At 47.7% G+C, this 23,213-nt stretch overlaps 1 protein-coding gene across 2 annotated transcripts in view; it reads right to left on the minus strand.

Annotated features, from left to right (window-relative positions):
* Positions 1 to 23,213, minus strand: part of LOC129826627 (kremen protein 1-like) — a 120,907-nt gene that overhangs the window by 61,313 nt on the left and 36,381 nt on the right. For both annotated transcript variants that reach the window (XM_055887549.1, XM_055887550.1), the window contains exons 2-3: positions 21,655 to 21,817; positions 1,796 to 1,887 (exon numbers count right to left, since the gene is read on the minus strand). In XM_055887549.1, the coding sequence (XP_055743524.1) occupies positions 1,796 to 1,887; positions 21,655 to 21,817 (255 nt within the window). The remainder of the gene's footprint in view (positions 1 to 1,795; positions 1,888 to 21,654; positions 21,818 to 23,213) is intronic.

A 23,213-nucleotide genomic window follows, 5' to 3' on the forward strand; every position in this document is an offset into this window, starting at 1 on the left:
AGGCTGTGTAAGGGCTATTTGACCAAGAAGGAGAGTGATGGAGTTCTGCATCAGATGACCTGGCCTCCACAATCACCCGACCTCAACCCAATTGAGATGGTTTGGGATGAGTTGGACCGCAGAGTGAAGGAAAAGCAGCTAACAAGTGATCAGAATACGTGGGAACTCCTTCAAGACTGCTGGAAAAACATTCCAGGTGAAGCTGGTTGAGAGAATGCCAAGAGTGTGCAAAGCTGTCATCAAGACAAAGGGTGGCTACTTTAACACTTTTGTTTACTACATGATTCCATATGTGTTATTTCATAGTTTTGATGTCTTCACTGTTATTCTACAATGTAGAAAATAGTTTTTAAAAAAAGAAGAAAAACCCTTGAATGAGTAAGTGTGTACAAACCTTTGACTGGTATTTTATATACATATATTTTTTGTGTCTAACGTGTTTATTTATATTGTATTATACAGGGCACATTTGAAAAAGAGACCTAGGTCTCAATGTGTCTTCCCTGTTAAAATCAAGGGTAAATAAATGAATAAGGAGAAGCAAGTAGAGGACATGCCAGAAGGGAGCATGCCAGTAGAGAACATGCCAGTAGAGAACATGCCAGTAAAGAACATGCCAGTAGAGAACATACCAGTAGAGAACATGCCAGTAGAGAACATGCCAGTAGAGAACATGCCAGTAGAGAACATACCAGTAGAGAACATGCAAGTAGAGAACATGCCAGTAGAGAACATGCCAGTAGAGAACATGCCAGTAGAGAACATGCCAGAAGAGAACATGCCAGTAGAGAACATACCAGAAGAGAACATGCCAGTAGAGAACATGCCAGAAGGGAGCATGCAAGTAGAGAACATGCCAGTAGAGAACAAGCCAGAAGAGAACATGCCAGAAGGGAGCATGCAGGTAGAGAACATGCAAGTAGAGAACATGCCAGTAAAGAACATGCCAGTAGAGAACATGCCAGAACAGAACATGCCAGTAGAGAACATGCCAGTAGAGAACATGCCAGTAGAGAACATGCCAGTAGAGAACATACCAGTAGAGAACATGCCAGTAGAGAACATGCCAGTAGAGAACATGCCAGTAGAGAACATGTATGCCAGTAGAGAACATGTATGCCAGTAGAGAACATGTATGCCAGTAGAGAACATGTATGCCAGTAGAGAACATGTCAGTAGAGACCATGCCAGTAGAGAACATGTATGCCAGTAGAGAACATGTATGCCAGTAGAGAACATGCCAGAAGAGAACATGCCAGTAGAGAACATGCCAGTAGAGAACATGTATGCCAGTAGAGAACATGTATGCCAGTAGAGAACATGCCAGAAGAGAACATGCCAGAAGAGAACATGTATGCCAGTAGAGAACATGTATGCCAGTAGAGAACAAGCACAGAGGTAATAACACAACACACTGACTGCTGTATTGAGCTCTGCTGAGCTGACTGACTGACAGCTAATTACAGAAATGTAAAAGCACAGTGTGACTGACTGACAGTTCACATGGAACAGGCATGCCTGGACACTGCAGAGCTGCTGATGGTAGGCAGTTAAGAGACATTCTTCAGGATGATAATAGTTCAGTGAAAGGCTTCTGCAGATGACCTATAAATGTTTTCAGAACTATCTGACACGCCGAGCGACTGACAGAGCCACCGACAGGCAGACGAACAGGGCCTCTGGGCTTTCAGGTCAGCCAGGGTGTAACACAGGAACACAGGGCGTTGACTACATGACTCTGATGCACACGCAAGAACACACACACACACACACACACACACATACATTCTCTTACTCTGACAGGTGGGTATGTCGCAGTATCTCCAGTAGATTCCGTCTTCATGGTCAGCGATGTAACACCACGGCTGGACATCACCATCAGGGTTCCTGGAGAGGAGTGTGGGAGGCAGGGAGGGAAGGAAGGAGGGGGAGAAAGGGAGATGAAGGGAGGGAGGGAGGGAAGGAGGGGGAGAAAGGGAGATGAAGGGAGGGAGGGAGGGAAGGAGGGGGAGAAAGGGAGATGAAGGGAGGGAGGGAAGGAGGGGGAGAAAGGGAGATGGAGGGAAGGAAGGAGGGGGAGAAAGGGAGATGAAGGGAAGAGATGTAAGGAGGGGGAGAAAGGGAGATGAAGGGAGGGAAGGAAGAGAGGGAAGGATGGAAGAAAACAAACATAAAAAGAGGTTATGTAGCAAAAACTGGAGACTGAATATTAAATAACATTACAGCGGAATGCCTGCTGTGCGGAGATTTATTTCTGAATGTTTTATTGTTTGTGTTGCCAATCATCTCCCTACCGCAGCAGCCTGCTTCAGTTGGTATTTTACCCTGTGTTCTGGCCCTCAGAACTGACTATGCATTTCCAGTAGAAACCAGTGTAGACAGAAGGCTCTCAGACAGACAGACAGACAGAGAGAGAGGGACTGACAGACAGATAGAGGAACACGGGGTCTTTGTTTAGGTTGAAGCAGTGAGACAGAGACCTGTCCTGGGGAGCACAGAGAGAGCAGGGCCTTTTGTCTGAAGGGGTAACAGATCTTTGAACTTCCACACAGCACTTTTAACCCTTCAAACCTGACAGCCTAGCCCCATCTGGCCCCCCTCTGGCCCCTACTGCGCTTTGGCTGTTTTTGTTTCACTGAGAAGAGATGGGATTGGCGATGGGATTGGGGAGGAAGGGATGCGATTGGATGGGATGGGCGATGGGATGGGGAGGAAGGGATGAGATTGGATGGAATGGGTAGTGGGCAGTGGGATGGGGAGGAAGGGAAGGGATTGGAGGGGATGGGCGATGGGATGGGGAGGAAGGGAAGGGATTGGATGGGATGGGCGGTGGGATTGGGGAGGAAGGGATGGGATTGGATGGGATGGGCGATGGGATGGGGGAGGAAGGGAAGGGATTGGATGAGATGGGCGATGGGATGGGGGAGGAAGGGATGGGATTGGATGGGATGGGCGGTGGGATTGGGGAGGAAGGGATGGGATTGGATGGGATGGGCGATGGGATGGGGAGGAAGGGATGAGATTGGATGGAATGGGCAGTGGGCAGTGGGATGGGGAGGAAGGGAAGGGATTGGATGGGATGGGCAGTGGGCAGTGGGATGGGGAGGAAGGGAAGGGATTGGATGGGATGGGCGATGGGATGGGGAGGAAGGGATGGGATTGGATGGGATGGGCGGTGGGATTGGGGAGGAAGGGAAGGGATTGGATGGGATGTGCGATGGGATGGGGAGGAAGGGATGAGATTGGATGGAATGGGGAGGAAGGGATGAGATTGGATGGAATGGGCGGTGGGATTGGGGAGGAAGGGAAGGGATTGGATGGGAATGGAAGGGATTGGAGGGGATGGGCAGTGGGATGGGGGAGGAAGGGAAGGGATTGGAGGGGATGGGCGGTGGGATGGGGGAGGAAGGGAAGGGATTGGATGAGATGGGCGATGGGATGGGAAGGAAGGGATGAGATTGGATGGAATGGGCAGTGGGATGGGGAGGAAGGGATGAGATTGGATGGGGAGGAAGGGATGAGATTGGATGGGCGATTGGATGGGGAGGAAGGGATGAGATTGGATGGGATGGGGAGGAAGGGATGAGATTGGATGGGCGGTGGGGTGGGGAGGAAGGGAAGGGATTGGATGGGCGGTGGGGTGGGGAGGAAGGGAAGGGATTGGAGGGGATGGGCGATGAGATGGGGAGGAAGGGATGGGATTGGATGGGATGGGGAGGAAGGGATGAGATTGGATGGGATGGGGAGGAAGGGATGGGATTGGATGGGCGGTGGGAAGGAAGGGGAGAGCCCACACATCTAGACAGAGGCTTTGAGCAGGTGCTGGTTTCGGTGTATTTTTGGCATACTGTCTGTGTGATACCAAGCGTATTTGTTAATTTTTTTATTTTTTATTTTATTTCACCTTTATTTAACCAGGTAGGCTAGTTGAGAACAAGTTCTCATTTGCAACTGCGACCTGGCCAAGATAAAGCATAGCAGTGTGAACAGACAACAACACAGAGTTACACATGGAGTAAACAATAGATAAGTCAATAACATGGTAGAAAAAAGAGAATCTATATACAATGTGTGCAAAAGGCATGAGGTAGGCAATAAATCGAATAATTACAATTTAGCAGATTAACACTGGAGTGATAAATCATCAGACGATCATGTGCAAGAAGAGATACTGGTGTGCAAAAGAGCAGAAAAGTAAATAAATAAAAGCAGTATGGGGGTGAGGTAGGTAAATTGGGTGGGTAGTTTACAGATGGACTATGTACAGCTGCAGCGATCGGTTAGCTCCTCGGATAGCAGATTTTTAAAGTTGTTGAGGGAGATAAAAGTCTCCAACTTCAGAGATTTTTGCAATTCGTTCCAGTCGCAGGCAGCAGAGAACTGGAAGGAAAGGCGTCCAAATTAGGTTTTGGCTTTAGGGATGATGGTAATACTTCACTTACAAATAGTTTGTAAATGGTTTATAAGATGTTTAGAAACTGTTGATTATATAATGAATAGGTAAGAGACACACTTGGGAGTATATTATCACAATCCGTGGAACCATTTTTGTTAGTGAGGTGCATGAGGCAACCATAATAACATCCCAGGTCAATGCTTGTTTTTAGGAGCACTACTGTTGTCCTTTTCTTAACTCTGACTGTAGTTGCCTGAGACATATTCCCCCGGGCCTCAGCTATCCCGTTACAGCACTATTGTGGGGCCAATTCTGAAGGGCCTTTCCATTCCTTTTTTCTCCTGCTATCAAAAACACTTCCCAGGGTCTCTTCCTCTCCTGTCACAGCACAGAAGACAGTTATTGAGTGGGGAACAGAGGAAACTTTAACCTAGGGATGAAACCGAGCTACCTTAACTGTTAGCATTAGGCTCTTTTTTTGTCCTCCGTTAGGAGAAAACGATCCCTCTCTTCCTCCATGTGCTCATCTCCTAAATGGCTCCCTAGAGCTAAGGAGCGTTTTTTAAAGGAGAGAGGCCAGCGGAAAACAGGTACTTGCTTATTGCGCAAGAGACAGAGGCAATAAGTTAGCGTATTATGCATAAGCCATCATTAATTTGCTACTGTACATACAAGGCGAATACTGAGGTAGGCTGGGATATTTTGAACAGAATTACCTACACGTATTACCTACATGCAATTTGAATGGAATTGATGGAGAGAGAGCGACTGCTCACGCATCCTCTGACTTAAAGCAACAATACTCAAGTCAGTCAAGGCTGTTTTAACACTCTGCAGCTGCAATAAAAAAGTATATATATATATTTACAACAACAAAAATATGGTGACTCCCGAAAGTCAGATGTGGGTGTGTATATTAGACGAGCATTCGGTCATAGGCTATACTGCAGGAAATGTAGGTCTACCTGTCACAAGAAAAAAAGTTACCATGATGAGATGATACTGTAGGTCAACATGCATTGTGAACTGTTCTCCATACCAAGATGGGCTGTCTGTCCCCACCATGAGCGTTGATGATTGATCATGCAGAGAGCAGAGAGAAGGCCGTAGAGAAGACAGATTTAGTCATTGCATATCATTTAACAGATCATGCTGTTGATATAAATAATTGATTGTAATTTACCGGTTTCTCGCAGTTATTTATCCCGGGACAAGGGAGCGGTTTTTGGCCTGTAAATCTCAGTAACCGGGTTCCCGCCATTCAACTCTAGTACTGTACCATTCTCTAAATATGAAGACCTGGAAGAAATCAGTACCATTCCCTCAATGTGAACCCCTGTAAGAGCTACAGGGGTAACTACAGATAACTGCCAAAATAAAAGAAACGCTGACCAAATTCACATAGAAATGTGAGTTATAGATCTGTCATTCTCATTGAAAGCAAATCTAAGACGCTGTAGATCTGTTCTATATGCTCTATTTCTATGCTTCCCGTTCTTACATTTCATTTTTGCGTCTTTTACTTTCAGTTTTGTACACCAGCTTAACCAGGTTAAAACAGCTGAAAATACAATATTTGTGGTTATGTAAAATATATTACTGAACAAAAATCTAAACACAACATGCAACAATTTCAACGATTTTACTGAGTTACAGTTCCTATAAGGAAATTAGACAATTGAAATAAATAAATTAGGCCCTCATCTATGGATATCACATGACTGGGCAGGGGCGCAGTCTGGCAGGGCATAGGCCCACCCACTTGGGAGCCAGACATGTCGTAATTCGTGAGGTCCCTGGTAATTCCCAGTCCTAGTTAGTTTAGAGAAAGTGGAGAAGCTCCAACTACTCTGTTTTAGCTGCTAGCCAGTGTGCGTTTTAGCTAGCTGCTAGCCAGTGTGTGTTTCACCTAGCTGCTAGCCAGTGTGTGTTTCACCTAGCTGCTAGCCAGTGTGTGTTTTAGCTAGCTGCTAGCCAGTGTGTGTTTCACCTAGCTGCTAGCCAGTGTGTGTTTTAGCTAGCTGCTAGCCAGTGTATGTTTCACCTAGCTGCTAGCCAGTGTGTGTTTCAGCTAGCTGCTAGCCAGTGTGTGTTTCACCTAGCTGCTAGCAAGTGTGTGTTTTAGCTAGCTGCTAGCCAGTGTGTGTTTCACCTAGCTGCTAGCCAGTGTGTGTTTTAGCTAGCTGCTAGCCAGTGTGTGTTTCAGCTAGCTGCTAGCCAGTGTGTGTTTCAGCTAGCTGCTGGCCAGTATGTGTTTCAGCTAGCTGCTAGCGTGTGTGTGTTTCAGCTACCTGCCAGCCAGTGTGTGTTTCACCTAGATGCTAGCCAGTGTGTGTTTCAGCTAGCTGCTAGCCAGTGTGTGTTTCAGCTAGCTGCTAGCCAGTGTGTGTTTCAGCTAGCTGCTAGCTTGTGTGTGTTTCAGCTAGCTGCTAGCCAGTGTGCGTTTTAGCTAGCTGCTAGCCAGTGTGTGTTTCACCTAGCTGCTAGCCAGTGTATAATTCAACTAGCTGCTAGCCAGTGTGTGTTTCAGCTAGCTGCTAGCCAGTGTGTGTTTCACCTAGCTGCTAGCCAGTGTGTGTTTTAGCTAGCTGCTAGCCAGTGTGTGTTTCAGCTAGCTGCTAGCCAGTGTTTGTTTTAGCTAGCTGCTAGCCAGTGTGTGTTTTAGCTACCTGCTAGCCAGTGTGTGTTTCAGCTAGCTGCTGGCCAGTGTGTGTTTCAGCTAGCTGCTGGCCAGTGTGTGTTTCAGCTAGCTGCTATCCAGTGTGTGTTTTAGCTAGCTGCTAGCCAGTGTGTGTTTTAGCTAGCTGCTAGCCAGTGTGTTTTAGCTAGCTGCTAGCCAGTGTGTGTTTCACCTAGCTGCTAGCCAGTGTGTGTTTTAGCTAGCTGCTAGCCAGTGTGTGTTTCAGCTAGCTGTTCGACAGTGTGTGTTTTGACTCAGCAGTGTGGCTCGCTTACATCTGAGAACAGAGAAAAACAGCTGTTCCCTGCTGGCCGCTGTTCAACATACTTTATTTTTATAACCATTTTCCAAGTGCCCCTAATCATAAAAGGTATGATAAACTTTAAAATCTCTGGCACGGTGTAGCCATAAAAAAGCACTGAATCGTTAACACAGAGGGGAGAAAACCTGCAGCAAAGAAGAACACTGAGATGGGATAGAAATAACATGCTTTTTTGTGCTATTAGCAAGCCACTAGCTTGCCTGCACTTCAGACCAGGGTTCAAACACTATTTTAAATGATTTACAATACTCTATCTGTGCTTGTTTGAGCTAGCCTGTTGCAATTGAACCAATAAAGACAGTTACAAAAGGTCAAACCCCGCCCAACTTGTACTCCAGGCAGACTGAAACAAATGTTAAAATCATTTGAAAGGTTTCTAATAGTATTTGAACCCAGGTCGGCCTGCGTTCAGCCACACACTCTGATGCCACAGAGAAACACGAACGCTGAAAACCCCCTTGAAAAATCAACGTGTGTAAAACTGCTGAGGAGCTGAAGAGGGTTTCAGAGGCTTGTTGTTTGGGTTTTGAGGTCAGGAGAGGATCAGAGACTGTCAAATTCCCTCGAGAGCAGAGGTCTCTTTAAGCCGACTAAAATATCTGTCTGTCATTTTAAATCAGAAGTCAATAGTCACTGGACTTTGCTCTATTGCTTATAACAAATACAATGATGCTGAAGCTGAACCTGAGCAAGTTAAAGCGTATGCGGACATCCAAGTACATTGAACACTGTGCTAGCCTATCAATACAGTAAGTTCATATGCAGGAGTTGGCACATAAACGTATGTCTTCCAACTCCACATCTCCTTCATGCTTTACCTCACACCACAGTTGATGTAGACCTGACAACAGTCAGGGAGATTACATTACTATAAACAGGAGGAGAACAACTCACCCTGACACCATGGCCATTAGCAGCCTTGTAGGAGAAGGCTGTGGTCCTATAGGGTACTATACAACTGAACACCTCAAACGTACACACGGTCTGCACACCTGCATACTAGCTAGGAAACGGTAAAACCAGCCAACCTCCCACTGACACACCTTAACAACAACTGTGCCTCAAATGGCACAATTTCCCCTATATGCTGCACTACTTTGGACCATGGACCCTGGTCAAATGTGTGCACTATCTAGGGTGTCATTTGGGGCACAACCATGGACTATTGGATCTAGTCCTCCTCTAACCTGTTGACAATCGAGCAGCACAACACCAACTCAGGTGTAACGGATGTGAAATGGCTAGCTAGTCATTTCACATCCGTTACACAGGCACGGTCTTGCTTGAACAAGAGGTCCAATGGGACAACCTGACTAAACAAACCCAGATAAAAGTTGCTCTGGATAAGAGTGTCTGCTAAATGACCCCCCCAAAACAATTTGAATGGAACTGTGTGTAGACTACAGTATGTTGAAAACTCCCCTTTAATTAGCTTAAATTGAAATGACCGTTGTCAGGTCTACATCAACTGTGGTGTGAGGTAAAGCATGAAGGAGATGTGGAGTTGGAAGACATACGTTTACTTGCCAACTCCTGCACCTGCAAACTGCACAAACCCTGTGCTGTAACAATATGCTGCGGCATTCTGTGTGACAATCAGTGTCAGTATTTGAAATGTGTTGAGTACGGTCTCTGTCAGTAAAGATGTGAGTACGGTCTCTGTCAGTAAAGATGTGAGTACGGTCTCTGTCAGTAAAGATGTGAGTACGGTGTCTGTCAGTAAAGATGTGAGCACGGTCTCTGTCAGTAAAGATGTGAGTACGTTCTCTGTCAGTAAAGATGTGAGTACGGTCTCTGTCAGTAAAGATGTGAGTACGGTCTCTGTCAGTAAAGATGTGAGTACGGTCTCTGTCAGTAAAGATGTGAGTACGGTCTCTGTCAGTTAAGATGTGAGCACGGTCTCTGTCAGTAAAGATGTGAGCACGGTCTCTGTCAGTAAAGATGTGAGTACGGTCTCTGTCAGTAAAGATGTGAGTACGGTCTCTGTCAGTAAAGATGTGAGTACGGTCTCTGTCAGTAAAGATGTGAGTACGGTCTCTGTCAGTAAAGATGTGAGTACGGTCTCTGTCAGTAAAGATGTGAGTACGGTCTCTGTCAGTAAAGATGTGAGTACGGTCTCTGTCAGTAAAGATGTGAGTACGTTCTCTGTCAGTAAAGATGTGAGTACGGTCTCTGTCAGTAAAGATGTGAGTACGGTCTCTGTCAGTAAAGATGTGAGTACGGTCTCTGTCAGTAAAGATGTGAGTACGGTCTCTGTCAGTAAAGATGTGAGTACGGTCTCTGTCAGTAAAGATGTGAGTACGGTCTCTGTCAGTAAAGATGTGAGTACGGTCTCTGTCAGTAAAGATGTGAGCACGGTCTCTGTCAGTAAAGATGTGAGCACGGTCTCTGTCAGTAAAGATGTGAACATGGTCTCTGTCAGTAAAGATGTGAGCACGGTCTCTCCGGAGAGATGTAAGAGCTACTGACCTTTAGAGCAGCTCTGCTCTCCTTTTCTGGGATTCATTTGACACCCCATCTCTCCCTGTTTTCACTGGGTTGTTTTACGGTCATCTATAAAGATTAAATGTGAGGGCTTTAGGGTGTTCTCCGCACACCGCCATGGAGCCACAGACCCCTTTCAACTAAATTAGTATGGGAAAAAGCCAACAATGGGATAGGAACACGGTTTACGATTCCCCTCTCGTTCCTCGTAAGTCGACCCCCATTCCACCTTGTTCTCTTGTCCAAGTCTCCCCCACACACTCACACTCAGATACTCACTCACACACACACACACACACACACACACACACACACACACACACACACACACACACACACACACACACATACACACACACACACACACACACACTTCGCTAACCCACCTAGTATATCAGATCTGTGCTGTGAAGCCTGTCTTAAAGTAATGACATGTAATGATTCCTGGCACTAGATTTGCACCTGTGCTCTGGTCTCAGCCTCAGTCTTGCTCTGGTCCCAGCCTCAGCCTTGCTCTGGTTCCAGCCTCAGCCTTGCTCTGGTCCCAGCCTCAGCCTTGCTCTGGGCTCAGCCTCAGCCTTGCTCCGGTCTCAGCCTCAGCCTTGCTCTGGGCTCAGCCTCAGCCTTGCTCTGGGCCTTGCTCTGGGCCCAGCCTCAGCCTTGCTCTGGGCTTTGCTCTGGTCTCAGCTTTGCTCTGGGCTTAGCCTCAGCCTTGCTCTGGGCCCAGCCTCAGCTTTGCTCCTGTCTCAGCCTTGCTCTGGGCTCAGTCTCAGCCTTTCTCTGGTCCCAGCCTCAGCCTTGCTCTGGTTCCAGCCTCAGCCTTGCTCTGGTCCCAGCCTCAGCCTTGCTCTGGGCTCAGCCTCAGCCTTGCTCTGGGCTCAGCCTCAGCCTTGCTCTGGTCTCAGCCTCAGCCCTGTTCCGGTCTCAGCCTCGGCCTTGCTCTGGGCTCAGCCTCAGCCTTGCTCTGGGCTCAGCCTCAGCCTTGCTATGGGCCTTGCTCTGGGCCCAGCTTCAGCTTTGCTCTGGTCTCAGCCTTGCTCTGGGCTCAGCCTCAGCCTTGCTCTGGGCCCAGCCTCAGCTTTGCTCTGGTCTCAACCTTGCTCTGGGCTCAGTCTCAGCCTTTCTCTGGTCCCAGCCTCAGCCTTGCTCTGGTTCCAGCCTCAGCCTTGCTCTGGTCCCAGCCTCAGCCTTGCTCTGGGCTCAGCCTCAGCCTTGCTCTGGGCTCAGCCTCAGCCTTGCTCTGGTCTCAGCCTCAGCCCTGTTCCGGTCTCAGCCTCGGCCTTGCTCTGGGCTCAGCCTCAGCCTTGCTATGGGCCTTGCTCTGGGCCCAGCTTCAGCTTTGCTCTGGTCTCAGCCTTGCTCTGGGCTCAGCCTCAGCCTTGCTCTGGGCCCAGCCTCAGCTTTGCTCTGGTCTCAACCTTGCTCTGGGCTCAGCCTCAGCCTTTCTCTGGTTCCAGCCTCAGCCTTGCTCTGGTCCCAGCCTCAGCTTTGCTCTTGTCTCAGCCTCGCACTTGTCCCAACCTCAGCCTTACTCTGGTCCCAATCTCAGTCTTGCTCTGGTCCCAGCCTCAGCTTTGCTCTGGTCCCAGCCTCAGCCGTGTTCTGGTTCGTATAAAATCTCCCTTGGCTCAGGAATCATACGGGCTCACCTCTCTCTCTCTCTCTCTCTCTCTCTCTCTCTCTCTCTCTCTCTCTCTCTCTCTCTCTCTCTCTCTCTCTCTCTCTCTCTCTCTCTCTCTCTCTCCTCTCTCTCTCTCTCTCTCTCTCTCTCTCTCTCTCTCTCTCTCTCTCTCTCTCTCTCTCTCTCTCTCTCTCTCTCTCTCTCTCTCTCTCTCTCTCTCTCTCTCTCTCTCTCTCTCTCTCTCTCTCTCTCTCTCTCTCTCTCTCTCTCTCTCTCTCTCTCTCTCTCTCTCTCTCCTCTCTCCTCTCTCTCTCTCTCTCTCTCTCTCTCTCTCTCTCTCTCTCTCTCACACCCCAGAGTGCCACTCCAAATCCAGCCACTTCCAGATGAGCCCCTATCCAGTCACTTCCAGATGAGGCCCTATCCAGCCACTTCCAGATGAGCTCCTATCCAGCCACATCCAGATGAGGCCCTATCCAGCCACATCCAGATGAGGCCCTATCCAGCCACATCCAGATGAGCTATCCAGCCACTTCCAGATGAGGCCCTATCCAGCCACTTCCAGATGAGGCCCTATCCAGTCACCTCCAGATGAAGCCCTATCCAGTCACTTCCATATGAGCCCCTATCCAGTCACTTCCAGATGAGGCCCTATCCAGTCACTTCCAGATGAGGCCCTATCCAGCCACATCCAGATGAGGCCCTATCCAGCCACTTCCAGATGAGGCCCTATCCAGCCACTTCCAGATGAGGCCCTATCCAAACACATCCAGATGAGGCCCTATCCAGCCACATCCAGATGAGGCCCTATCCAGCCACATCCAGATGAGCTATCCAGCCACTTCCAGATGAGGCCCTATCCAGCCACTTCCAGATGAGGCCCTATCCAGTCACCTCCAGATGAAGCCCTATCCAGTCACTTCCATATGAGCCCCTATCCAGTCACTTCCAGATGAGGCCCTATCCAGTCACTTCCAGATGAGGCCCTATCCAGCCACATCCAGATGAGGCCCTATCCAGTCACTTCCAGATGAGCTCCTATCCAGTCACTTCCAGATGAGGCCCTATCCAGTCACTTCCAGATGAGGCCCTATCCAGTCACTTCCAGATGAGGCCCTATCCAGCCACATCCAGATGAAGCCCTATCCAGCCACTTCCAGATGAGGCCCTATCCAGCCACTTCCAGATGAGGCCCTATCCAAACACATCCAGATGAGGCCCTATCCAGCCACATCCAGATGAGGCCCTATCCAGCCACTTCCAGATGAGGCCCTATCCAGACACTTCCAACACATTAAAGATCTACGTCAGGGAAGGAGAGAGACAGACAGAGAGGAAGAAAACATTATGAGAAAGTGAACATAGTTAGGAAAGGGGAGATGAAGAGAGAAAGACATAAATGAAAAGGGAGAGTGAGAGAGAGTGAGAGAGAGAGAAAGAGTTTCAGAGAGAGAGAGAGAGAGAGAGAGAGAGAGAGAATACTGGAGATTTGATTTGGAAGATGCCCATGATTTAAATTAAGTATTTTGCTATTCAAATTCTTCAAACCAAATGTGATGGACAGAGAGTATTCTCCATATGGTGGGGACTCTAGAAACTCACACGCACACACACACACACACACACAAAGAGACAAAGAGACAGAGGGGGGAAAGAGAGAAACAGAAATATCCTTACTTTCTCCTCTCTCCCACTCCTCTATTCTCCCACTCCTCCATTCTCCCACTCCTCCATTCTCCCACTCCTCCATTCTCCCACTCCTCCATTCTCCCACTCCTCCATTCTCCCACTCCTCCATTCTCCCACTCCTCCATTCTCCCACTCCTCCATTCTCCCACTCCTCCATTCTCCCACTCCTCCATTCTCCCACTCCTCCATTCTCCCACTCCTCCATTCTCCCACTCCTCCATTCTCCCATTCCCTTTGTCTTAGCCTGGCAATAACAAAACAATGTGTAACTGTGTGTCTGAGCCTCTCGTATTCTCGTATTCTCTCCAGTTCCTAGAAGACAGAGAGAGAGAGAGACCTCCCAAACCTTCTATAATAAAGCCATCATCTACAGAGATATTAACCTGGAGAAGAGTGCCCTAAGCAAGGCGGTCCTGGAACTCTGTTCACAAACACAAACAGACCCCACAGAGCCCCAGGACAGCAACACAATTAGACCCAACCAAATCATGAGAAAACAAAAAGATAATTACTTGACACATTGGGAAAAAATTACAAAAAACAGAGCAAACTAGAATGCTATTTGGCCCTAAACTGAGAGTACAAAGTGGCAGAATACCTGACCACTGTGACTGACCCAAAATGAAGGAAAGCTTTGACTATGTACAGAGAGGCCTGCATAGGCAGACCTGGCTCTCAAGAGAAGACAGGCTATGTGCACACTGGCCACAAAATGAGGTGGAAACTGAGCTGCACATCCTAACCTCGAGGCCAAATGTATGACCATATTACAGACACATTTTTCCCTCAGATTACATTGACTCACAAATAATTAGAAAACAAACCTAATTTTGATAAACTCTCATATTGTAACGGGTGACGCTCTCCTCATCCTCAGATGAGGTGAGGAGAGAAGGATCTTCAGACCAAAACGCAGGCTTTGGGAAATAAGCCATCTTTATTAAACAACGATGATGGCAAACACGAAACGAAACAAAACACTTTCAAACTACAAAATAGCAAAACGACGTTGACGAAACCTGAACATAAACTTACATAACTAAACATAAACTTACGTACAGGAAACAGACGACCTCGAAACGAAAACGAAACAAACAAACGCTACAGTCCAGTGTGGTACGAACAAACATACTGACACAGGAGACAATCACCCACAAACAAACAGTGAGAATGCCCTACCTAAATATGACTCTTAATTAGAGGCAAACGCAAACCACCTGCCTCTAATCAAGAGCCATACCAGGCAAACCGAAACCAACATAGAAACAGATAACATAGAATGCCCACCCAACCTCACGTCCTGACCAACTAACACACAAAAACTAACATAAATAGGTCAGGAACGTGACACATATCTACTGGGTGAAGTTGCACAGTGTGCCTTTAAAGCAGCAAGATTTGTGACCTGTTGCCACAAGAAAAGGGCAACCAGTGAAGAACAAACACTATTGTACATTTTTGTATTTCACCCTTATTGTACCAGGTAAGTTGACAGAGAACACATTCTCATTTACAGCAACAACTTGGGGAATAGTTACAGGGGAAAGGAGGGGGGTTGAATGAGCCAATTGTAAGCTGGGGATGATTAGGTGGCCATGATGGAATGAAGGCCAGGACACCATGGTTACCACCCCTACTCTTACAATTAGTGCCATGGGGTCATTAGTGACCACAGAGAGTCAGGACACCCGTTAAACATGCCATTCAAAAGACAGCACCTACACAGGACAATGTCACACCACTTCCAGCAGAATCTGGTCTCCCATCCAGGGACTGACCAGGACCAACCATGCTTAGCTTCAGAATCAAGCCAGCAGTGGCATGCAGGGTGGTATGCTGCTGGCATGCATGGTGGTATGCTGCTGGCATGGAGGGTGGTATGCTGCTGGCTGCAGGGTGGTATGCTGCTGGCTGCAGGGTGGTATGCTGCTGGCTGCAGGGTGGTATGCTGCTGGCATGCAGGGTGGTATGCTGCTGGCTGCAGGGTGGTATGCTGCTGGCTGCAGGGTGGTATGCTGCTGGCTGCAGGGTGGTATGCTGCTGGCTGCAGGGTGGTATGCTGCTGGCATGCAGGGTGGTATGCTGCTGGCTGCAGGGTGGTAGGCTGCTGGCATGCAGGGTGGTATGCTGCTGGCTGCAGGGTGGTATGCTGCTGGCATGCAGGGTGGTATGCTGCTGGCTGCAGGGTGGTATGCTGCTGGCATGCAGGGTGGTATGCTGCTGGCATGCAGGGTGGTATGCTGCTGGCTGCAGGGTGGTATGCTGCTGGCATGCAGGGTGGTATGCTGCTGGCTGCAGGGTGGTATGCTGCTGGCTGCAGGGTGGTATGCTGCTGGCATGCAGGGTGGTATGCTGCTGGCTGCAGGGTGGTATGCTGCTGGCTGCAGGGTGGTATGCTGCTGGCTTTATTTATTTTCCCTTTTGTACTTTAACTATTTGCACATAATATGACAATCGAAACATCTTTATTCTTTTGGAACATTTGTGAGTGTAATGTTTACTGTAAATTGTTTTATTGTTTATTTCACTTTTGTTTAATATCTATTTCACTTGCTTTGGCAATGTAAATATATGTTTCCCATGCCAATACAGCTCTTAAATTGAATTTAGAGATGCAGAGAGAGAGATGCAGAGAGAGAGAGAGTGGCAGAGAGAGAGAGAGAGGCAGAGAGAAAGAGTGGCAGAGAGAGAGAGAGAGAGGCAGAGAGAGAGAGAGGCAGAGAGAGAAATAGAGAGGCAGAGAGAGAAATAGAAAGGCAGAGAGAGAAATAGAGAAAGAAAAGGAGAGAGAGAGAGAAAGATAGAGAGATAAGGTGTTGATTAAAGCTAACCTAAAGAAGACTAGAATATACCATTTATTTAGCTGATTGTGGAAATGTGTATTCTACCTTCAACGACTACATTTATGAAGTGGTGACTTGTCATTAGGCTGAAATATGAACTGTTTATTGTGCTAGGATCACGTAAAGGAGATAGACTCCAACAAATGAAGATGTCCCTTTACACATTACTTGTCAAGAGTAATATTTTTTTTATGTGCAGTGGAGTTAAAGCCTTCCCTTATCCTCTCTGCCTGTGCCCCAAATGGCACTCTACATTCCCTTCATAGTGCACTACTTTTTAACAGAGCCCTATGGGCCCTGTTCAAAAGCAGTGCACCATATAAGGAAGAGGGTGCCATTTGTGCTGCAGCCTATGTATCCCAGTCATAAATCATAGGAGTCCCAATCCAAGCAAAACAAAAAACAAATCCGTCCTTGGCCACTTCAAAGCATTGTTGCTTTATGACTTAATGGCCACGACTTAGACTTAGAAAATGTTTTGAAAGGGATTTTAAGTGGTGGGGAAATACTACATCTATTTTGAATATCTATGGTACTTAGCTACTTACTGGAAGTCTCTCAAGATCAATAGCCATGACTTAGTCTTAGGCAATGTTTAAAGGGAGCTTTTATGTGGTGGTGGGGAAATACTATTTTTAATATCTATGATATCTACGCCACTTACTGGAAGTCTGTCTGGATCAAAACAATGGATAAAAGACTACACAGTAAGAGGAATATACTGTACAAACTCAATGCTAGCTACTGGGTTCAATGAGTCTGCTGGGCTGTAGGCCTATGTGAGTGTTGTAGATGAGTGCAGCTGCTACTTTCAAGGAGAGGGACACTAATCCCAACACTTATAAGAAATCCCACTACGACCTCAGACGAGACATCAAACAGGCGTATACGTAAATACAGGACTAAGATCAAATCCTACTACGCCGGCTCTGATGCTCGTCGGACGTGGCAGGGCTTGCCCACTTTCACGGAATACAAAGGGAAACCCAGCCGCGAGCTGCCCAGTGACGCGAGCCTACTAGACGAGCTAAATACCTTAACATTCACAAGCCTCAGACAGATTACCAGGACGCATACTTAGAGCATGCGCTGACCAGCTGGTAAGTATCTTCACTGACATTTGTTATTGTGAGGTGGAAACGTCTAGGAGCAACAAAGGCTCAGCCGCGAAGTGGAAGGCCACACAAGCTCACATAACGGAACCGCCGAGTGCTGAAGCGAATAGCATGTACAAATTGTCTGTCCTCAGTTGCAACACTCACTACCAAGTTCCAAACGGCCTCTGGAAGCAACTGACTGGAAGCAACGTCAGCACAAAGACTGTTGGTCGGGAGCTTCATGAAATGGGCTTCCATGGCCGAGCAGCCGCTCCCAAGCCTAAAATCACCATGGCAATGCCAATCGCCGGGTGGAGTGGTGTAAAGCGCACCGCCATTGGACTCTGGAACAGTAGAAATGAGTGATGAATCACACTTCACCATCTGGCAGTCCGACGGACGAACTTGTGTTTGGAGGATGCCAGGAGAACATTACCATAGTGTCAACTGTAAAGTTTGGTGGAGGAGGAATAATGGTCTGGGGCTGTTTTTCATGGTTCAGGCTAGGCCCCTTAGTTCCAGTGATGGGAAATCTTAACGCTACAGCATACAATGACATTCTAGACGATTCTGTGCTTCCGACTTTGTGGCAACAGTTTGGAGAAGGCTCTTTCCTGGTTCAGCATACAGAAATGGTTTGAAGAGATTGGTGTGGAAGAACTTGACTGGCCTGCATAGAGATCTGAACTCAACCTTATCGAACACCTTTGGGATTAATTGGAATGCCGACTGCGAGCCAGGTCTAATCGCCCAACATCAGTTCTGACTTCACTAATGCTCTTGTGGCTGAATGGAAGCAAGTCCCCACAGCAATGTTCCAACATCTAGTGGAAAGGCTTCCCAGAAGAGTGGAGGCTGTTATAGCAGAAAAGGGGGGACCAACTCCATACTAATGCCCACGATTTTGGAATGAGATTTTTGACGAGCTCATGTCCACATACTTTTGTTCATGTAGTACATGTTTCAAGCAGACCACCATAGTCCCTTTGGCCAAGAATGCCAAGGTAACCTGTCTAAATGACTATTGCCCCGTGGCATTGTAGCTATGAAATGCTCTGAAAGGCTCACATCAACTGTATCATCCCAGGCACCCTGGCCCACTCCAATTCACATACCGCACCTACATACACACAGATGACGCTATCTATATTGCAACATTGCCCTTTCCCACCTGGACAAGAGGAATACGTATGTGAGAATGCTGTTCATTGACTACAGCTCAGCGTTCAACACCATAGTGCCCTCCAAGTTCATCACTAAGCTCAGGACCCTGGGACTGACCACCTGCCTATTGCAGCTGGATCCTGGACTTCCTGACAGGCCGCCCCCTCGTGGTGAGGGTAGGCAACAACACATCCGCCATGCAGACCCTTCCAACAAGACAACAAACCTAAGCACACTGCCAAGACAAGGCAGGAGACTCTAAATGTCCTTGAGTGGCCCAGCCAGAGCCCAGACTTGAACCCAATCAAACATCTCTGGAGAGACCTGAAAATAGCTGTGCAGTGATGCTCCCCATCCAACCTGAAGAATGGGAGGAACTCCCCAAATACAGTTGTGACAAGTTTGTTGCGTCATAACCAAGAAGACCCAAGGCTGTAATTGCTGCCAAAGGTGCTTCAACAATGTACTGAGTAAAAGGTCTGAATATTTACGTAAATGTGATATTTCAGTGTTTATGTTTAATAAATCAGCAAACATTTCTAAAAAACTGTTTTCACTTTGTCATTATTGGGTATTGTGTAGATTGATGAGGAATTAAAACATTTTTTTTTTGAATAACAAGTAACGTAACAAAATGTGGAAGAAGTCAAGGGATCTGAATACTTTCCAAAGGCGCTGTACCGTATAACGGGATACTTGGAACTAACCACAGGAGGGTTTTTCAATACTTTCAATATCGATGAAACTAATTTTTTTCATTTAAAAAAAATAATATTTGAATATTTCTAGCTAGTAAATACCTGCAGTCAACTTGTGCAATATGTTAGGAGATAAAGCAGATCTCGTTCATCATTTCACCTGTTTTTCACTGGGCAGATTCAGTTATGATGAGTCGAGTGACATCAGGCTATGGCCTGTGATGTGAACGAACAAAAGCGGTGAGGGAGAAGCGACCTTCTCAAATCAAACAGTAATATGCGCCGCTTAGCCATGTTGTCAACAAAGCAGCACTGTACATCATCCAGAAACATACTACCTCTCTTTTTCAATTTTCATTGACAAGGTAATTTTTTAAAATCAAAACAATCACTTTTGCATGTGAAGTTGCGCTATCCAGGCTAGGTTTGGGCAGTGGAGAAGAGATCCTACTCATTTCTGCACGTGTTCCTACATTACTTTTTTTGAGCCGACTACTCTGTTAGCTTTGAACAAGGCACCTGGTTCACGCCCGGGAGGCAGCCCGGTTCCTGAACGAATGCAATCAACTTTCACCCAGTGCGAAATATACCTAACCAGGCACCCGGCCGAGATTAATCGAAATCCCTCATTATGAAGCTTACCGGTAGTCCCCAGTCACGCTGTGTTTGTTTACAAGCATTTTTTAGTTACTTGTATAACTTTATGAGTTGGGATGTCTGTCCTAAAAATAGTTTAGGTCAGAGACTGTATAAAATGTTTACAATGTGCTCGTTAGCGTTTAGTTAGCATTCTCTATGGGATTTTACATGTACTTGTTATTATTGCTAACCTTCGGATTACAGCGACTCAGTGGAGTTGAAAATACTGCCCCTTGTGTTCAGTGCTGTTCTTACCGAATATCCCGAGAGGGCACAAGGTCGGTATGAAGCTATGACAATCTGGATACCGCCCAAACCTAATCCAGACACTGTGGTGTCCCCTGGCATTCCCTGGATCAGTGGGATGAGGAGGTCTTTGCTTGTATAAACTCTGTTAAATATTCACACATGAATGTCTGAGAGGGGCAAGGGGGGAAACACACAAACAAAAACATCGACACGCACATACACGCACACACATACACGCATGTCATACAGTACACACACACATACACAGATACCCTGAGAGGGTTCTGTGTCAAACCAGCCGAAAGGGAACCTCTCCCCTGACTCCAAAACATGTCTCCCTTCACTTCTAAATACTTGGACACATTTACATTTTATTTTACCCCCTTTTTCTCCCCAATTTCGTGCTATCCAATTGTTAGTCGTTACTGTCTTGTCTCATCGCTACAACTCCCACACGGACTCGGGAGAGGCAAAATACGAGAGCACAACCCAACCCAACCAAGCCACACTGCTTCTTAACACAGCGCGCATCCAAACCGGAAGCCAGCCGCACCAATGTGTAAGAGGAAACACTGTACACCTAGTGACCTGGTCAGCATGCACTGCGCCCGGCCTGCCACAGGAGTCACTAGTGCACAATAAGACAAGGATATCCCTGCCAGCCAAACTCTCCCTAACCCAGACGACGCCTATTGTGCCCCGCCCCATGGGCCTCCCGGTCGGCTGCGACAGAGCCTGGGCTCAGACCCAGAGTCTCTGGTGGCACAGCTAGCACTGCGATGCAGTGCCTTAGACCACTGCGCCACCCGGGAGGCCCTTACTTGGACACATTTTAAGAAAAGTTTGTCTAAGTCATTGACATCATATACAGTATCTATGCTGTATGTGTTACGCCCCTGAAAACGGGGAGAAATAATGCACCAGAAGTGACATCACTACTTCTATCATCAGATGGTGCTTTCAAGAGAAATGGTAACTCAGAAAAAAACTAGGTCAAATTATGACGTCAGTGATCTTGAAGTCGGAAAGTCAGACCTCTAGAAAGATGTCCAAGTTAACGACTTGCAGTTCTGAGTTGGATGACCGTTCAAAAAGATTTTTCCCAGGTGGAGTTCACTTCTTTTCAAAGTTCCCAGTTGTTTTGAACGCGGAAATACAATAACAAAATCCCAAAGTGCTCCAATCCTCTCTGCTCTAGGATGACATTGAGGTGTTATTGTATGCACTTCTGACCAGTGCTTGACTTTCGGTACTCATTTTGGGTAAAGGCGGTACTGTTTATATCAAGATCTAGGAACGCCACAATATTCTATAAGAGGCCCAGGAGCTCAAGCAGTAGAGAAATGTAGGTTGGCACTCAGCTCCGGCGAGCTTCCTGCCCAAGTCAAGCACTACTTGTGACTACACTTGCCCATTACAAATACAAAGTGTCTGAACAACGTTCAGTGATACTGATAGTGAGGCAAAAATGCTAACAGGCTAAGCTAACAGCACCAGTGAATGAGATCTAACTACTCCTTTAACTTTTCTGGGAGGTCGGTGGCACCTTAATTGAGGAGGATGGGCTCGTGGTAATGGCTGGAGCGGATTAGGTGGAATGGAAAATACATCAAACACATGGAAGCCATTCCATTTGCTCTGTTCCACCCATTACTATGAGCCATCCTGCCCTCAGCATCCTGCACTGTCATATTGGGTAGTATCCTGGGGTAAGATGTTTTTCTCTGAGCACCAGCACAAGCTTTAGCTTGGGCTCCAGAGGGGGGCCTCACCTGCAGTAGTTGTGGCTGCCAAGACCACCCTCTCCATTGGGGTACTTGAGGGTGTTGTAGGGGTGCTGGAAGGTTTCGTTCCAGAAGAGGCAGGGCTTTCCCTCCAGGAGGCTTGTCTGGTTCTGACAGCCTCTGTAGTCCTCTCCATTGGCTGTGTAACATTCTGAAAAGGGGGAGAGGGGAGAGGGAGAGGGAGAGAGGGAAATAATTTATTAAACAAGTGTTCACTGTGTTTGGCATTGAGAGAAAAATATATATTCTGACCAACACTTGGGTGATAGTTTCTTAGATGAAACTATGGAGGGGCTGACCAATGTCTATGTGGCTAACAGAGGATAATAGAGGATGACAGATATGAGATGGAGGGCCTGACAGAGGATGACAGAGTGGAGAAGGAGGGGCTGACAGAGTGGAGATGGAGGGGCTGACAGAGTGGAGATGGAGGGCCTGACAGAGGATGACAGAGTGGAGAAGGAGGGGCTGACCGAGTGGAGATGGAGGGGCTGAGAGAGGATGACAGAGGGGAGAAGGAGGGACTGACAGAGTGGAGATGGAGGGGCTGACAGAGGATGACAGAGTGGAGATGAAGGGGCTGACAGAGGATGACAGAGTGGAGAAGGAGGGACTGACAGAGGATGACAGAGCGGAGATGGAGGGGCTGACAGAGTGGAGATGGAGGGGCTGACAGAGTGGAGATGGAGGGACTGACAGAGGATGACAGAGAGGAGATGGAGGGGCTGACAGAGGATGACAGAGTGGAGATGAAGGGGCTGAGAGAGGATGACAGAGGGGAGAAGGAGGGACTGACAGAGTGGAGATGGAGGGACTGACAGAGGATGACAGAGAGGAGATGGAGGGGCTGACAGAGGATGACAGAGTGGAGATGGAGGGGCTGACAGAGGATGACAGAGTGGAGATGGAGGGGCTGACAGACGATGACAGAGAGGAGATGGAGGGGCTGACAGAGGATGACAGAGTGGAGATGGAGGGGCTGACAGAGGCTGACAGAAATGAAAATGGAGGGGCTGACAGAGGATGACAGAAAGGAGATGGAGGGGCTGACAGAGGATGACAGAGTGGAGATGAAGGAGGCTGACAGAGGATGACAGAGAGGAGATGGAGGGGCTGACAGAGGATGACAGAGTGGAGATGAAGGAGGCTGACAGAGGATGAAAGAGAGGAGATGGAGGGGCTGACAGAGTGGAGATGGAGGGGCTGACAGAGGATGACAGAGTGGAGATGAAGGAGGCTGACAGAGGATGACAGAGAGGAGATGGAGGGGCTGACAGTGGAGATGGAGGGGCTGACAGAGGATGACAGAGTGGAGATGGAGGGCTGACAGAGAATGACAGAGTGGAAATGGAGGGGCTGACAGAGTGGAGATGAAGGAGGCTGACAGAGGATGACAGAGTGGAGATGAAGGGGCTGACAGAGTGGAGATGGAGGGGCTGACAGAGGATGACAGAGTGGAGATGGAGGGGCTGACAGAGAATGACAGAGTGGAGATGGAGGGGCTGACAGAGGATGACAGAGAGGAGATGGAGGGGCTGACAGAGGAT

The sequence above is a fragment of the Salvelinus fontinalis genome, chromosome 28, assembly GCF_029448725.1.
Source record: "Salvelinus fontinalis isolate EN_2023a chromosome 28, ASM2944872v1, whole genome shotgun sequence".
NCBI classification, from domain to species: domain Eukaryota; kingdom Metazoa; phylum Chordata; class Actinopteri; order Salmoniformes; family Salmonidae; genus Salvelinus; species Salvelinus fontinalis.